This window comes from Psammomys obesus, unplaced genomic scaffold (genome assembly GCF_907164565.1).
Source record: "Psammomys obesus unplaced genomic scaffold, mPsaObe1.curated_primary_1811, whole genome shotgun sequence".
In the NCBI taxonomy this organism is placed as follows: Eukaryota; Metazoa; Chordata; class Mammalia; order Rodentia; family Muridae; genus Psammomys; species Psammomys obesus.
Genome location: NW_026590365.1, coordinates 786513 through 805052, shown reverse-complemented (window position 1 = coordinate 805052; position 18540 = coordinate 786513). Strand labels below are relative to the sequence as shown.

The following is an 18540-nucleotide window of genomic DNA, read 5'->3' as shown; positions in this document are numbered from 1 at the left end:
ATAGATATAGAAGCAAAGGGTTATGGAATCAGAACTCTTACAGCAACCTCGGAGGAGATCATTTCAATCTTTTTTTCCCCCAGGAAAAATTGGAATATTCTTAGATAAGAATGTAATAGCTTCTTCTATAGGCAAAGAGTTGAGTATTTAGGCATCCCCAAGTTCCTCAAGGTTTTACTATATGAGACCTGTTCTGCCCTCCAGAATCATGTTCCCTCATAGCCAGTGCCATGCTCTCCAAGCAGGTACCTCATGGAGCTGGGCATTTAATTTGAGCTGTAATTTATCTCTTCATAGAATGAGATTCCAAATTTACTTTGTAGCAACCTCAGACCTGTGGCTGTAGGAAGTATATTTTTCAAGAAAAATATAGACATTTCAGATCATCTATATTGTGATTGAACTGGATATTCAAATATGAGCTCATTTTTATCATTGCCCATTTAATACAGCAAAATTGGGATTGGCTAACAAACTCATTTATACTCATTTTGACAAAAATAGTCACATATGTGCTTGCCAGAACATTGCCTGTTACAATTATTTATTAGTATGATTCAGTATCTGAGTTTTACATCACCTCCAAAATTTCTTGTGTGTTCTCATTACTTCTTGCAATTGCATCTTTAATTCTAATCAGATTAGAGAAGTAATCCCAGTCATACCAAAACCAATTCAGAAAACTCATCTCTAAGATTCTACTCTAACTCTTAAAATCTTTTTGCCTTTTCTTCTGAGTAGATTCCCTGAGAGGAATTGGGGGAAGAATTTGATTAAAATATATTATATGAAATATTTTTGAATAATAAAGATTTTATTCTAGAACCCACTCTCTGTACTAAAATATTTTATTAAAGGTTCTTTGGAGCAACAGAACCAACAGAATGGGAGATGGGGGCCGGAGGGTAGATTTAGTGTAAGCAAGTAGTTCTACTGATTGTGGAGGCTGGCAAGTATGAAATTTGGAGAGTAGGCCAACATACTAGAGAACCATAAAACTTTGATGTTGTACTTGAAATAGAAAGGCAGTTTAGACATGTCTAGGGAAGAGTGTTTCACAGCAGACTTCCTGGTATTCTGGCACTTATATTCTTTCTGCTCCCTCTTCTACAGTGTTCTCTGAGCCATAGATGCAGGAGCTGTGGTGTGCACCTATCCATTGGTGCTGCATTCCCCAGGATTTGTTGATCTCTGCATTTTATCTGGTTGTGGTTTTCTGTGATAGTCTATATTTGTTTTAAAGAAGGGCTTTTTTTGATGAGGGGTGGTAGTTACACTTATCTGTAGGCATAAGAATAAGTTTCAGAATATAGTAGGGAATTATGCTGGTCTAGCATAGTGGCATCCATGACTTTACTAGTTCCTGGAGGAGGAGTAGGTTTCTAGTATCAGGCATGATTTCCCTCTTTTTGTGCCTTAAGTCCTATTAGACAGCAGTTGGCTACCAAGTACAAAGTCATCAGCCCTTAAACCAAATACAAATACACAGCAAAAATGAAGTCATCAGGTTGTCTTTACTTATTTGTGCATACGTGTGTGTGTGTGTGTGTGTGTGTGTGTGTGTGTGTGTATGACAATACTAACCAAAGGAAAAGACTTATTTTAAGAAGGAACAGGGACAAGGAAGAAATTGGAGGGGAAGAAATTGGAGGGAGGGGACTTGGGAGTGGCTGGAGTGAGGAAAGGGAAGAGTAAAAGTAATGTAAGTACATTTTAATTTAAGATGAAATTTAAAAAATTAAGAAGAATTAGCCATCACTGTGTGCACACACATGCTAGCAATCTGCTCACAGGGAAACATCTGTGTATACATGTTTTTTTGGGGGCGTGGGGCAAGAACTAGTTTTTAGAGACAGGGTTTCTCTGTGTAAGCTTGGCTGTCCTGGGCTCGATTTGTATACCAGGCTGTCCTCAAACTCACAGAGATCTGCCTGTCTCTGCATCCATGAGTGCTGATATTACAGGCGTGTGCTACCATACCCAACTGAGTGAGTATACATGTTTTATAGAGATATTTTCTGGATATGTGAGTATGTATACATAGAAACAAATTCTAGCTGGATAGAGCTTACTTGTTTGTATGAGTTATATATGTGCTACAAATTAATTACACTAAACATATAAATATATATAATTGCATATATACATGTAATATGTTATCAAATAGTATTTCTATTTATACTGGAGAACTAAATATATTTTGATTTGTAAAATTTTAATATAGTCATTACCATATTAAATTTTCTAAGATTTGATAGATTAGAATATACATATATTTTAAGATCTATATTATAAAGTTCATTTTCTATCATAGTGAAATCTATGAATATTTAGCAAAAGCGGGATAAGCCCGAACAACTTGAATAGTCATTAACACATTTATAGCCTTGTTTGAGAAATAATAACACCCAAGAGTCTTATGACGATAGAGTAAGAGGTCCTGATCAAAATATGATAAAATAATTACATCTCAGATTTTGCAATGAAGGAGGAGAGCTATTATATGCTTATCAGTTTGTTGTGTTTTTTTTTAAAATTCAGATTTTTAAAGAACGAGAAGAAGACTTAAGGCGTTTATCACGTCCATTAGAATGTTCTTGTTTCCGAACATCTATCTGGGATGAAACTCTGTATAAGGTGTGTATGTTTCCTCAGTTCTCTACCCTAAGAACATGAATAAAAGTTAGAAAGATATTGACAAAACTAAAATATTTTATACTATTTCATAGCCATCTAGATTTGTTGTACTAAAAAGAAAATAATCTCTAACAAATCGATTGAAGAAAATCAAACTCAACATCAAAAGATTTTGGTTTTAATTTTAGATTGGGTCGACATTTTCACCAAGTCACACTGGATTTGCCAGTTTGGATATGAATAATCTGCTACTCTTCTTTTTCATAGAGAAAATGTTGCTTAACATCCACCATCCATTTTGACCCAGGTGGTCTCAGTGATTATTGTAGTTGTGTCTAATGTGCAGGGGCTAATGGTATAAACTAAACCGCCTAAATTTAGATGACCATAGAAAAAAGAATTAGTGGAGAAATGAGAGAAGTGAATCTTAGAATGAGATATAATACGTATACTCTATATTGTAACTTCAGCTTTCATGCCAAATTGGAGCATTCAACTCTTGTTGTTAGCATTGCTGGAATGATTATCATACTGGTTGCAGTCTAGAGGTTATTATCTTAGTAGTTCTGTGGATGACGTTGAAGTTACCACATAGGCTCCTGCTTCTTCCGTTTTTCTTGCTTACTGGTGGTTTAAAGATTACTTTTGTGTCCTCATGTGGTCAGACCTTTTCTTCAGACTGCTTCTGATATTCATTGACAAGTGTGACTCTGGGTAGCAAACGATCCTTCTTTCTCACTGGTAGCTTCAGTATCAACTCATCTGACAGTATCTACAACCAGAAGCACAAAAACCTGGCTTGCAAGGAGGAAAACCATTGGGCTTTTCAAAATAGCAATTGATTTTTTCAACTGATTCATTTTTCCCCCAGTATTGTGTTGCCCCAGGCTCACTATAATAACAACATTTTGAGATACCTGTCTAGGAAGTACTGTTCTAGATTAATATGGGCCGAATTTCTCTCAAAGCCTTATTCCCATAGAACAGGTAACCGTGAATAAGGATGGACATGATGCACTGATAAGAACCAGCTGCGATGTGAAGGATGGCAATACATAACACGACCAAAGACAATTGGCTAATCACAACACTGCTGTGAGTGACAATGTCTCTGCTGTGGTTAGCTTTGGTGCCTTCTCCAAGGTAAATTCAGCAGTGACATTAACACCAACATGGGAACTTGGAACACTACGCCTAAGTAATAAAAACAATTGGAACAGAGACATGGCACTACTACTATCTCTTACATTAATGTCACATAGAACTGACTTAAATTTTTATATTAAGTTTTATTCAAGAAGCATTCATTGTCTATCTACTGGATGCTGTCACATATACAAATGGCTAAGTAAAGTTCCTGACATCTTGTAAGAGACAGAAGAACAAAGTACACCCAACCAGACACATGGGGAGTGAGAGAAAAGGAGATTTTATAATGGAAATATGAATACAAGCACCTTAAGAGAATACTAGGAGGGTAAAACTGATTCCATCTGCATGCATTCATTAGTCATACTCCTGGATGAAGTTAAAGTTTCAGGTAATCACATGAGCTTTTAAAATTCAATTGAACCAAGAATTACTACAGATGTCACCAAACATTTGAAAATCATAACCCCGGTTGTTCCTTTTATAATGGCATATTATATCTTTGAAGGGAGGGGCTACTCATCATTGTGACTCCAATATTTTCAGAAAATTTACTCCTGGATGTATGTTAAATATACCATTATTTCTTCTTTTTAAAGCTGTGTACAATGTTGGACTTAAATATTTGTTAGATGTCTGGATTAGAAGGGTGTTAGATCATACTTTGCAACTTTTTTTCCTATGGCTACATGATGATATTAAATTACCTGTTTACTCATGGAAAGAAATTTCTTCAGCATTTCTCAGGTGTTTGAACTCTAGAAATTCAACTCGAAGATACAAATCAAGTATTTAGGTTAATTTCGTTGTTTCATTTTTGTTACATTTAACGTCTATATTTTTTTTTTTACTCAACTATCAATGTATTTTGCTGTCTGTGTCTTGTAGGGTACTTACTCATTTCAAAGGTGTCGAACTGGCTACCTGTTAGTAATAGCCGATTGTGCTTCTGTCCTGTTAGGCTTGGTCCAGCATTGTTTATCAGCTGATTCCCAATGTTCAGCAACTGGAAATGAACCTGCGGAATTTTGCTGAAATTATTGAGGCTGATGAAGTACTTCTGTTTGAGAGAGCTACTTTTTTGGTAAAGACTTTCTGCTCTACAGATATATTTCAAACTGTTTTCTTGCAGTCAGAAACCAATATGTTACTACTTTTAGGAATAATCATTCCCACTTCACATCAGCAGGTATATTTTTAGATATAAAGCCATATTTTTCTCAAGTGGTATAGAAAAGCTGCTTTGGTAAATAACCTTGTAATAATTCATAAAATTTAGATTTTTGCAGTATGCCTTCTCAGAGACTTCAGATTAGTTCTAGTAATAACTATATAATTAAGATAAAGGGTTCCTATTACCTTCTGACCTTTTTTAAGAAAACTCTTCCTCCCACCCATTTCTCAAAAAGATTGATACACTATGAAAATTTCTAGCATGTAAAATACTCAGTAACTTACTTAAGAGTTCAGATGGAGAAGTCAAGCAGGTAAGAGGCATATTGGTAGTTATACTTTTATTGAGTGTAGCCACAATGTCAGAGTCTGCTGTAGAGCTGTGAGTGGGTGGTGCAAAATCTTGTATTATAAATATATATATTAAAGATTTATTTTGATTTTGTGTGTCTGTTTGTGAGGGAAGTTGCTGAGTGCCCATGAAGGCCAAAAGAAGGTATTCGGATTTCTTGGAGCTGGAGATACAGGCAGTTTCATGATCTGCCTGGCATGAGTGCTGATAACCAAACTTGTGTCCTCTGGAACACAAGAAGTACTCTAATCACTGAGCCATCTCTCTAGCCCAGTGTATACATTTAAAAATAGAAGTAATAGCCTCTGGGTGGTGGCATAGGCCTTTGGGAGGCAGAGGTAGTGAATGTCTGAGTTCCAGGGCAGCTGGTCTACAGAGCAAGTTCCAGGATAACAACAGAAAAACACTGTCTTAAGAAACCAACAACAACAACAAAATAGTAACAAAGCTAATTTGTCAGAACACACTGCATAAATAATTAATAAGCTCATTTAATATAAGGCTAAAAGTAGCTCCCAGTGAAGAACTAAGTTTCTGAACCATACCAGTATGAGGTGAAGTCAAATGGCTTCATCATTCTGTGCTTGTTTCCTTTTCTGCAAAATAACAGTAATACTGTTTATATCATAGGTTTATTTATGCATTACAATGGAATGGGGTAATGGTAAGCAGCCAGCACAAACCTTCTTATGTAATTAACAACAGAGGATAGAGAATGTATTCATGTAGTTTCCCCTCTTCTTTCATGAAGACATACTCTTCTTGCTATCTGGTGGAGCCAGGCTAAAGATCCTAAATAGAGTACTTCTCTGTGTCCTCCCACTGGTATGGCTTACTCTCTTACTACTCACCCTAAATTTTTTTCAGGCTAATGTTTGTATCAATAAGGAAGTAAGCTGTTCTGTTTGTTTGGATGTATATGGCACAAAACCTTGCTTCAGTAGTATTCCTTTGCCATTACCTACCACACATGGTCATATAATGATAATCCAATGCAGACTCTGTTCCTAACAGCTTTTGTTTCTCTCTTAAAAAAAAAAAAAGCTTATGTGTGACTGATGATTTGTACTGAGGGAGATAAACTCAAGGTGCATCTACCTGTTCTATCATTGGGAGAAGAATGATATCTCAAATACTTGACAGTATGTCAGGATTTCCAAGCCAGCTCTCTGCTGGCAAGTAATATAGATTTTCTTATGCTAGGAATGCACAAATTATAATCAGCCTTTAGGGTACTTTGTTAAAATTGGGAGGTGTTAGGCAAATATTTTTAGCTGGTGTAAATGTCTGTCCTGAGTACAATTCTTTAATGAAAGTCAATACTTGGGGTCATCTAGGAAAGTTTTTTAAATATGACTTCCAACAGCTAGTGGTACAGGCTTTAAAATTAAATGTTAGTTACTGCTTAAGAGCAGCTGGATATTTTTATTTATTTCTACTTTATGTATACTGTTTTTTAAAGTCATCTTATCAGGAGAAGATAATAAGGTAAGATTTAATGATTGAGATAATTGAGAAGACACCAAATGCCCCTTAACTTAGGCTAGGTTTATGTTCTGATAAGCATGTAGCCTTAGCAATGCAAATCCCCTGAATGATCAGACCTTCACTTTTGTAATCTCGGAACTGACCTTTGTAATCTGTGACTTATGGCTCCTTGTTGCTATTCAGCATCACAAGAAAGTATTGTGCAATATATTCCAAACCTGGAAAAATTCAAAATATGGCGTGTACTCAATGTGTACTGCTTACTTACCACGGTAAGTTAAAAGTCATGTCATGATGAGTCAAAAATCGTCTCTAGAGAATACACAGTGATCTAATAAAGTTATGAGTAAATGACTCTGGGTAGGTTATCTAAATAAATATGGAAATTATTGGCAAGGATATGGCATAAATGGCAAGAAACAGGATGCCAGGTAACAACTCAGTTCTTAACCAGGAGAGGAGGTGCCTACGATTGGGATGTAAAGTGAATTAATTAATTAAAAAAGTTAGATGAGTAAAGGACTGATTTATGTATTTGTTTGTTTATTGGTTTTCGAGATAGATGTGTAGCCCTACCTGTTCTGGAAGTCATTCTGTAGAGCAGATTGGTCTTGAACTCAGAGATTTGCTTGCCTCTTCCTCCCTAGTACTGGTATTAAAGGCCTATGCCACTACCGCCCTGTTCTACATGTCTGTTTTAATTATTAATAGTGATATGAGTATTTGCATGAATTTAAAAAAATATAATATCTCTTTTCACAGGTGATTTCTCATTATCAGTGTAAAGAACAACGTGATGCCCACAGATTTGAGAAAATCAGCAACATTATTAAACAGTTCAAGCTGAGCTGTAGGTAAGAGACTTTCTACATGAGAACTGTTCATTTCTGGATAATATCTATCATTTTTGAAATTTAAAGAAACTGTAGTTGACTACATTTATGTTTATACTCGTTTAATCAAATAGGAAATTGAGTTCTTAGGGAGCCTACAACTGACTGAAGTGTAGTCCATTGTCCGTTTAATATAAGCATAATAGGCTTATATTTTGAACATGAAAAGTAATTGAGCAAGGATATTATGTTCTTTATGAGGACTTCAGAGAATAAGTTACTAAATTCAGGAGTTTTAAAGAAAAAAGAACCCAAATGCATGGACTATGTGAACTAAACTGGTACAGAAGTATATAAAAAAATAAGCAAGTCAAGTATCTTTTTGAGATGTTTGATACCGTTTGGGAAATAAAAATAGAATATCCAAGAAAGTTTTGAAAAAGAAGGGGGAATATATGACTTGGTAAAGTAGACAACCCTGCATTTTAAAAAAGGAAGCACTGTTGCTAAGAGGGAAAGAGTGCAAGACTATCAACAACATACAAGTAGAAGAGCTAAAAGTGTTAGTATGGGGGGATAAGAGAAAGGTATAGAAGAGAAATAAGGTTAGGTGAGAGAAAAAAATTATCTTCAGTAGAAACAGTGAGCAACTAGACAGGAATATACCAAGCTGCCTCCACTCGAGCCTAGGGCACTAATAATACCAGGGAGAAACTGTCCCCTCCTGAGCATGAGTGTCAGTGATCTGGAGATAGACAGGCTTTGAAGACACAACTAGAAACTGGATACACCATGAGTAAGGCTCCCAGGGATACCAGGTTAGAAATACAACAAGGGAGTATAATTCAAGAGCCTCAGAGTGACTAACCTGAAGGATAAATGGAAAGCACTACTGCTAGCACTGCTGGCATAAGCAACAACATGGTAATGCAAAATTATGCTGAACCTTTAGTGCTGTTATAGATGCACACAAGGTTTTTTGGGCAAGATGTATAGGACATTAGCAAATAAACAGCAGAGATCTGGGTTCAATGACAACATGCTATGACAAAAGTAAATACAAGTATAGACCCTCTTTCCACATTCCCTCAGAGTCTCAGACTCACAAAGCTCGTGATAGAAACTGCAATCAGGAATAATCCAGAGAGAAGGCTGTAGCTGATGTGTATTGTTTCAGACTGGGAAGTTCCTCCAGAAAGCAAATTCTTACAACAGGGAAGACATAGCTGTATGACTTGTTTAAACTGCAGAGACTAGCAGCTGTCTATCTACAGAAGAAAATAACAGATAACCAAACTGGGAAGGAACTATATTTATGCCTTAAGAAGAAATACTAACATTATAATGATTGTTGTCTCATTTTAGTTATATACTTATTAATTTATATGCTTTCAACTTATATCTTGCAAGGAAAAAACCTTTATAACTATCCTTCCTTTTTTGCATCTATTCTTTGTTTTCTCTGTTGTTTCTCACATCTGTAACTCTATACTTTTCCTTTTCTTATACTTTATTCCTTCCTTTCCCCTTTTTACACCCATTCCTCTTTTTTTACTTTAATTACTAATAACCTTACCTGTAAACACCTAAAATACATTTCCCCATAGGACCCTAGTCCCTTTGTCTTGAACCTTAAAGACATAAGTGAAAAGCAGAAGGGGATTTTACAGCATGATAACACCAGAATTTCTGTCAAACCTTTCTATCTGTTACTGGGTTGGCTTCACTTACTAAGTAATTGTGAGAAATACAGACCCAAGTGAAAGAAGATCACCACAATGGCTCACATAAAATAAATCAGTAAAGAAAAGAAACAAAAAAACTAGAAGCTGCAGCAGATACACAAAACACAACAAAGTATCACCAGAAAGAGAGAATGAGCCACTGTGACACTGAGCTCATGTGTACGTATGTTCACAATTCCTCCATACTGGAAACAAAAGATAGTGAAATACCTGAAATTCCAGAAAAAGATCTCAAAGTCCTACTTTAAAAAAAATAACAGTGTTCAAGTAGAGGACTCAAATAACCAAGTGGCTGAAGTAAGGAAATCAATTAATTCAGGACCTAGACACTAAAGCTATCAAAGAGGAGGAAAGGTCAGCATTGTGGAGGCAAGGTGCAAAAAACAAACAAATAAAACAAAAACAAATGTGTAGAAAATATTCACTAAGGAAACTGAGATTTTTAAAAAGACCCAAACTAGACTCCAGGAAATGAAAGAATCTATCAAAAAGCACAATGGGAAGAATCATTATCATAAAAAATGAAGCAGAAAAAATATTAAAAATACAGGACAAAATGCACTCAAGTATATATAAAGGAAAAAATTAGCATAACCAAAACCAAGTCCTAATGAGACCTGATAGACTAGGATCAGAAGGAAGGAGAGGAAGAACTCCCCTCTCAGTGGACTGGGGGAGGTGCATGGATGGAGAAGAGGGAGGGAAGGTGGGATTGGGAGAGGAGGAGGGAGGGAGATATAGGAGAGATACAAAGTGAATAAACTGTAATTAGTAAAAATAAATTAAAAAAAGAATTCTTAGGGTATATTCAAGAACCCAAATTTTAGAATCTGAGAGAAAAGCTAAGATAAAATGTTAAGGCATCAGACTAGATAGAAGGCTCTGTGGTTAGGAGTACTGAGTTCAGTTCTTAATACCCACATGGTGTCGCACAACCATCTGTAACTTCAGTTCCAGGAGATGTGATGTCCTCCTCTGAACATGGGTTTACATTGTGCAGACATACATTTAAGCAAAATACACATGCACATAAAATAAAATAAATAAATCTAATTTTTAAAATCATAAAGGTATAAACAGAATATTCAATGAAATTATAACAGAAAAATTCCAAAATCCAAGGGAAAAAATGGACAACCAGAAACAAGAGGCATTTACAACAACAAGCAGCAGGCATTTACAACCCCAAGTAGCCATGACCAAAAAAGAGCCTTTCTGTGACAAATCAGCCAAAAATACAAAGCAAAGAAACAATATTAAAAGCTGTAAGAAGAATATGCCAACTCACCAATAAGGCAAGCATCAGAGTAAATGCTTTATCTTTTTTTTTACCAAGCTTAAAAGCTGGAAAAACATGTCACGATATATTCAAGCCCTGAATCCAAACAACTGACAACTAAAATTGCCAAATCCAGGAAAGCTATCTGTTAAAGTTAATGGAAAAATAAGAACACTTCAAGATAAGCAAAAACTATGGGATTTGTGACAACCAAACCAGCATTTTAAAAATTATAAGAAAGAAAACTATATAACAGGAAGATGCTCTCAATCACAAGGTCACAGGAAAGACAAAATTGATGAAACTGCAGAAAGGAGAGCTGGGAAGGATCCCATTATAACTAACAATAAATTAGTGCCATAGAAAATAGTAAGCATTAAACACAATATCTGCGGTTGCTCATTTAACTGCTGCTTACAATAAACTCACCTCAATAGAAAAGAAATCTATAGACATATAGCCAAAGAATAGACGTCAAATCCTCAAGCAAATGGAAGCAGAAAACAAGCTGGCACAGCTATTCTGATGTTTGACGGAGTATGCTTCAAATGAAAATTAGTCAGAGGAGATAAATTAGGACACTACATAGTAATAAAAGGAATGAAGTATCAGGGATTTACCACAGTTATAAATGTGTATGCACCAAGTGTTATGACACCTAATTTCATAAAACAAATACACAGGGATAGTAAAACTCAGATGGGTCCTGATACTGGTGATAATTAATACTCATCTTCAGATAGGTTCCCCAAAGTGAAAATTACCAAAGAAATGCCAGAGACATACTATACCACAAATTAAATGGCCTTTGCAAATACCTGCAAACATCTGGTGTCTGTGGAATGCACATCTTTTTCAGCAGTCCATGGAGCATTCTCGGAATTTGATCACACTATAGGCTACCAAATAAGCTTTAACAAAATAATTAAAATAATTTTTTGTATTTTGTCAGATTATAGTGGACCAGAGCACAATGGAAACACAAAGAAATGGTACAGAACATAACATGTTTAAATAAACAATGGGTAATAGACTAAATCAAAGACGAAGTTTAAAAGTTCTCAAAATCAAATAAAAATGATGTGCAACTTACTGCAGTCTCTGTTATATAGCCAAAGCAGTTCCGAGAGAAAAGTTTATAAGCTATGAGTGTTTACATGAAAACTCAGAGATATCTCAAATAATAATGATATACCGTTGAGGTCTTATGAAAACAAGAACTCGCCAGATGTAAAAGAAGTAGTGTATAAGAAATAATAAAAATCAGGGCAGAAGTTAATAAAATGGAGAGTAAGGGCAAAAAAATGCTCCCTTATAAGGCTAAACACTATTGATAAACCAATAGCTAACTAAACAGAAGAAAAATAAAGCATTAAATCAGTAGAGCCAGATGTAAATGGGGATCCTGCTGCAGATTCTAATAAAGTCCAGAGGATTATTAGGGAATGCATTGAATAATTCTATTGAAAAATAAAGCCCTGAAAAGTATGGAAGGCATAAATAGGTTACTAAACATTTTTAACCTACCTAAATTAAATCAAAAAGGTAGAAATATCTTAGATAATGTCATGTAGCTAGACTGAAGCACTAATTAAACATCTTCCCACAAAGAAGCCTAGAACGAGGTGGATTCACTGATGGGTTTTACTAAACATTAAGAAAGTGCTAAATCTAACATCTTTCAACCTGTCCCATAAGATATAAAGGGAAGGAATACTGCCAAAATAATTCTATTAAAGAAGAATTATTCCATTATGAAAACCAGGTAAGAACACACCAAAAATAACCTAGACCGGTTTTCCTAATGAACATAGATGCAAAAATTGTCAAAAAAAAATACTTGAAAACTAAATTATAGAACTCAGTAAAATTATATGACCACGTTAATTTCATCACACACATTCAAGAGTTGGTTCAACGTAATCAATAAGTGTAATATAGTACATAAATGAACATAGGGATAGAGTTCACACAATTATATAGTAGGTGCAGGAAAGGCATTTGATAAAGTTTAGCAAACTCTAATGATAAAAACCTGAAAAAAAACACCTCAGAATAAAAATAATGTATCTCAACATAATAAAGGCCATGCATGTCAAAGCTACAGCCAGCTTTACACCAAATGGGGAAAACTGAAAGCATTTCCTCTAAAATCAAGAATTAGAAAAGTGTGCCCACTCCTTCTGTTTTATTCAGTATAATGATCAAAATCAGAGACAGAACACGGATCAAAAAGAAAGAAAAAGGATATAGGAAAGAATTATCTGTATTTACAAATGACTTATACAACTGGATAACTGTTTAATCAACACTTTCAACAAAGAAGCAGGATACTAAACCAACATTAAAAATTGGTAGTCATTATATAAATTGAGCAGGCTGTATCTTTATATTTAGGAATGCACACAGACACACACACGATCAAGGAGGAGGTACATTGTAGAGTTTGGAGGAAGGAAAGAGAAGAAGAAAACAGTGTAATTATATTATAATCTTAAAGATATTTCTTTTAAAAAGTAGTTACCTCCATACAACAATAATGAAGTTACTGAGAAGGAAATCAGGAAAACATTATAGTCACAATTACTTCAAAATAAATAAAGTAACCAAAAATTACACCAGATAAAGAAAGTGGAAGACATCTAAAATGAAAACTTTAAAATCATAGAAGAGGGGGCTGGAGAGATGTCTCAGAGGTTAAGAGCACTGACTGCTCTTCCAGAGTTCCTGAGTTCAATTCCCAACAACCACATAGTCGCTGACAACCATATAAAATGAGATCTGGTGCCCTCTTCTGGCATGCAGGTGTACATGCAGACAGAACACTGTAGACAAAATAAATAAATAAATAAATAAATAAATAAATAAATAAATAAATAAATAAATAAGAAAGATCCTTTTTTAATTTTTTTTTGTAATTCTTAGCCATTTATTTTGCCCTTTTCTTTTTGCTATTGACATGTCTTTTTTAATTTTTATTAATTACATTTTACTCACTTTGCATCCCCCCCATAAACATCTCCCTCCTCCCCTCCAATGCCCCCTTCTCCATGCACACTCCTCCCCAAGTCCACTGATAGGAGAGGACTTCCTCTCCTTCCTTCTAAACCTAGTCTATCAGATCTCATCAGAAGTGGCTGCATTGCCATTTTCTGTGGCCTGGTAAGGCTGCTCCCCCCATTAGGGGGAGGTGATCAAAGAACAGGCCAATCAGTTCATGTCAGAGGCAGTCCCTCTTCCCATTACTATGGAACCCACTTGGACACTGAACTGCCATGTGCTACATGTGTGCAGGGGTTCTAGGTTATCTCCATGCATGTGTACTTGGTTGGAGTCTGAGTCTCAGGAAAGACCTCTGTGCTCAGATTTTTTTGGTTCTGTTGCTCTCCTTGTGGAGCTCCTGTCCTCTCCAGATCATACTATTTCCTACTTCTTTTATAAGATTGCATGCACACTGCCCAACAGTTGGCCATAAGTCTCAGCATCTGCTTTGATAGTCTGCAGGGCAGAGCCTTTCAGAGGCCCTCTGTGGGAGGCTCCTAACTTGTTTCCTGTTTTCTTCTTCTTCTGATGTCCAGCCTCTTTGCCTTTTGGGATGGGGATTGAGCATTTCAGTCAGAGTCCTCCCTCTTGATTAGGTGTACAGTTTTAGTTTCTTTTTTTAGGTGTACAGATTTTAGTAGGTTTATCCTATATTATATGTCTATATGAGTGAGTATATACGGTGTGTGTCTTTCTGCTTCTGGGACAGCTCACTCAGGATGATCCTTTCTAGGTCCCACCATTTACCTGCAAATTCCATGATTTCCTTGTTTTTCATTGCTGAGTAATACTCAGTTGTGTAGATGTACCACAATTTCTGTGTCCATTCTTCAGTTGAGAGGCATCTGGGCTGTTTCCAGCTTCTGGCTATTACAAATAAGGCTGCTACAAACATGGTTGAGCAAATGTCCTTATTGTGTACTTAAGTCTCTTTTGAATATATGCCTAGGAGTGGTATGGCTGGATCTTGAGGAAGCACTATTCCTAGTTGTCTGAGAAAGCGCCAGATTGCTTTCCAGAGTGGTTGTACAAGTTTACATTCCCACCAGCAGTGGAGGAGGGTTTCCCTTTCTCCACAGCCTCTCCAGCATGTGTTATTACTTGTGTTTTTCATCTTGGCCATTCTCATGGGTGTAAGGTGAAATCTCAGGGTCGTTTTGATTTGCATTTCCCTGATGGCTAATTATGTTGAGCATTTCTTTAAGTGTTTCTCTGCCATTCGAGATTCCTCTATGGAGAATTCTCTTTTTAGCTCTGTGCCCCATTTTTAAATTGGATTGCTTGATTTGTTGCTTTTCAGCTTCTTTAGTTCTTTATATATACAGGATATTAGCCCTCTGTCAGATAGAGGGTTGATGAAGATTCTTTCCCAATCTATAGGCATTCATTTTGTTTTGATGATGGTGTCCTTTGCTTTACAGAAGCTTTTCAGTTTCATGAGGTCCCATTTATTGATTGTTGCTCTTAAAGCCTATGCTGTTGGTGTTCTGTTCAGGAAGTTGTGTCCTGTACCAATGAGTTCAAGGCTCTTCCCCACTTTTTCTTCTAACCGATTTAATGTGTCTGGTTTTATGTTGGGGTCTTTGATCCACTTGGACTTTAGTTTTTTAAATTTAAAAAAAAAATAGAAGACTGAAGAAAACTCTAGTAGATGGAAGTACCTCTCATGCTCATAAATTGGTAATGTTAATATTGTAAGCAACACAAAGATTTATTGCAGTTTCCATCAAAATTCAAATTATAGTCTTCACAGAACTATAAACCAAGTCTAGAATTCATATCTAATCTCATAATCCTGAATATCCAAAGCAGTCCCAAGCAAAATGATCAGTGCTTCAGGTATCACAATTCTTAATCTCAAATTGTACCTCAGAGACATAATGACAAAAATTATGTGATACCAACATAAAGCAGATATGTTGATTAATAGAATAGTATAGACTAGTGGTTCTCAACCTGTGGGTCATGACCTACTTGGTGGTTGCATGTCAGGTAATCTGCTTATCAGATATTTACATTACAATTTATAACAGTAGCAAAATTACAGTTATGAAGTAGCAATGAAATAGTTTTATATTTGGTGGTAACTACACATAAGTGTTACAGAAGTAGGAAGGTTAAGAACTACTAATCTCCAGACATACTTACATATTCATGTTATTGCTGATCTATTAACAGTATCTTCATAAAAGATCCATTCTTGGTGCCCATCAACAGATTCAAGGATAATGAAGACTTTATGCATATGCAGTATAGAATATTATTTATCATTAGGAAAAGGAAAATTATAAAGTTTGCAGGAAAATAAATGGAACTGGAAATACTATGTTAAGTTAAATGAGCTACTTAAAACAAATACCATATTTTCTCTTATTTGTGTCGTTTTTTCTTTTTTCAAATTTATTTATTTATTTTTATTAATTACAGTTTATTCACTTTGTATCCCAGCTGTAGCACTCTCCCTTGTCCCCTCCCAAGCCCACCCTCCCTCTCTCTTCTCCTCCTATGCCCCTACCCCAGTTCACTAATAGGGGAGGACCTCCTCCCCTTCCATCTGCCTCTAGCTTATCAGTTCTCATCAGGAAAATTTGTGTCTTTCTGTGCAGATTATAAAACTAAGAAATGGAACCATGAGAGAGTAGAAAGATATCTTAAGTTTAATTAGGGAGAAGACAGGGAAATGTGATGCACGTGACATGAAAACAGATAGGTGCACTATTTCAGGCATAAGGGTACTAGCAGTATTGAGGGAAGAAGATTCTGGGAGAGTGTGGACAAATGAAAACAAAATGAGAGACAGAGAGAGTAAAATGTCATAATAAAACCTATTACTTTATATTTTAATTATAAGAACTATTAGAAAATCTTTGGTAACATTTTTTTAATATGTGTCTAGATTCAAGCCCATTTTCACTTCTGAGTCTACATCAGTCCATATCTTATTTCCTAGTAACTCTTTAAATAAGTTAAGTTATCAGTACGGTTTCTTTGGAAATTTAAAATGTGATGAATTGAAATACAGTTCTATAAAAATGTCTAATATAATAAAGAACAACTTATTTTGGTCTTTTCTTTAACCATCATTTCCTTTCTCCCATAGCAAGCTGGCTGCCTCTTTGCAGAGCATGGAAGTGAGAAACTCTAACTTTGCTGCCTTCATTGACATATTTACATCTAACACTTATGTCATGGTCGTGATGTCTGATCCATCCATTCGTAAGTTTGAACTTGGCTGACATAGTTTCAAATTCATATATATTTTTTAATGCCATAGAGGTAGTACTTTATTAGATATTTTAAAATTATTTTATAGTGGGGCTATTTGCACAATAACACGAAGTTATGTACTCTCACTGAACTGTACACTTAAAAATGGTAGGCATGTTAAAGCATATATTATACATAAGTAATATATAATATATAAACATACATACATACATACATACATATAAAGCTACAGTTAAAGAAATTAGTAGTGGTTGTAGTATTAATGTTGAATTTTATTTAATAGGCATACATTTTGGGGCTGAAAATATTTTTATCAGGCATTATATTTTTCTTCAGGAAAGCTTAAGAAAGCAGATTACTAAATTGTGAAGTTTTAAAGAAATGAGAACACAGAACCCTTAACTTTTAAAAGACTAGCCATGTAACCTTTAAGTTATTAAAAGCTGAACCATATTGTAGATCACTACATGTTCCACAGCCACATATTTCTGTTGTGGGCATTAAGGGGCAGTGTTTATATTGCCATATCATGGAAGCCATATCTGCTACAACCATTAGACTAAAGATTCTCATAGTATTTCCAGAATATTCCCATGTGTTTAACGTATCTCTCTTCTGGTTTTATCTATTTTAGGTTAATATTTAAAGGTAACATCAAATATTGAGGTTTATTTTATTAGTTTCAAACCAAAAGATTGTGAAATTTTATGTTTAGGATATGTGCAAATCTGCTTTAGAAATATTAAACCTTGATAGCGTGAGGCTTCCTGCTTCTGTATTCTGGCATACATTGAAGGATTTGAATCTTTTAATTTATTTGCTTTTACTAGACAGACATTCCTTTGACTGCCCTTCTTACTCTGTTGGGTGTCTCCCTACCCCACCCTCAGCTTCTGCAGCTACTCTGATCAACATCCGCAATGCCAGAAAACACTTTGAAAAGCTGGAGAGAGTGGATGGACCAAAACAGTGTCTTCTCATGCGCTAAACATTGCAGAATATTGTTTCACACAAAAAATTGAAACACTGTTTCTTAATTTTATTGTTGTATTCATATATGTAGGCTCTGAAATAATGTGATCTTACCACTTATGTCTTTCTTCTCTGCTCCCCAGTCCTAATGTTTAACTTTGAATGCTATTTATTGAAATAGCTTGAGAAGTTAGGAAATGAGGTGTTCATGAATTTGGTGTAATGTATACATAGGTGATATATGTTAACTGTTCTGATAACATTACTCTAATGATGTTTTAAGTGCTCTGATAACCTGCTTCTAATAGTTGTGTATGTCAAAGTCCTTCCCAGCACTCTCTTGTATTCATTATCAAATATATACATGTAAGTTTGAAGTATTACTGTTTTCTCAGCATGAATTAAAAATATTCCGTAACTCAGCCAGACAATATAGCTCATGCCTGTAGTCCTAGCATTTGGGAAGCAGAGGCAAGAGGATTACTGCAAGTTTGAGGTCAGCCTGTCTGCATAGGGAGGTCCAGGCCAGCCAGGGATATATGTCAAGATCTTGTCTCAAAAAAAAAAACAAAAAACAAACCTATATATATATATATGTATATCCAGATATACATATATGTATATTCCTTAACTTCAATTTTA

At 35.3% G+C, this 18540-nt stretch overlaps 1 protein-coding gene across 3 annotated transcripts in view; it reads left to right on the top strand.

The window, feature by feature from the left end:
* Rragb (Ras related GTP binding B) overlaps nt 1-18278 on the top strand; it is a 38096-nt gene extending 19818 nt beyond the window's left edge. For all 3 annotated transcript variants that reach the window (XM_055606924.1, XM_055606923.1, XM_055606922.1), the window contains 5 exons: nt 2542-2637; nt 4748-4870; nt 7562-7653; nt 16799-16914; nt 17817-18278. In XM_055606924.1, coding sequence (XP_055462899.1) covers nt 2542-2637; nt 4748-4870; nt 7562-7653; nt 16799-16914; nt 17817-17914 — 525 coding nt within the window. In that variant the 3' untranslated portion in view covers nt 17915-18278. The remainder of the gene's footprint in view (nt 1-2541; nt 2638-4747; nt 4871-7561; nt 7654-16798; nt 16915-17816) is intronic.
* Nucleotides 18279-18540: the final 262 nt, after the last annotated feature.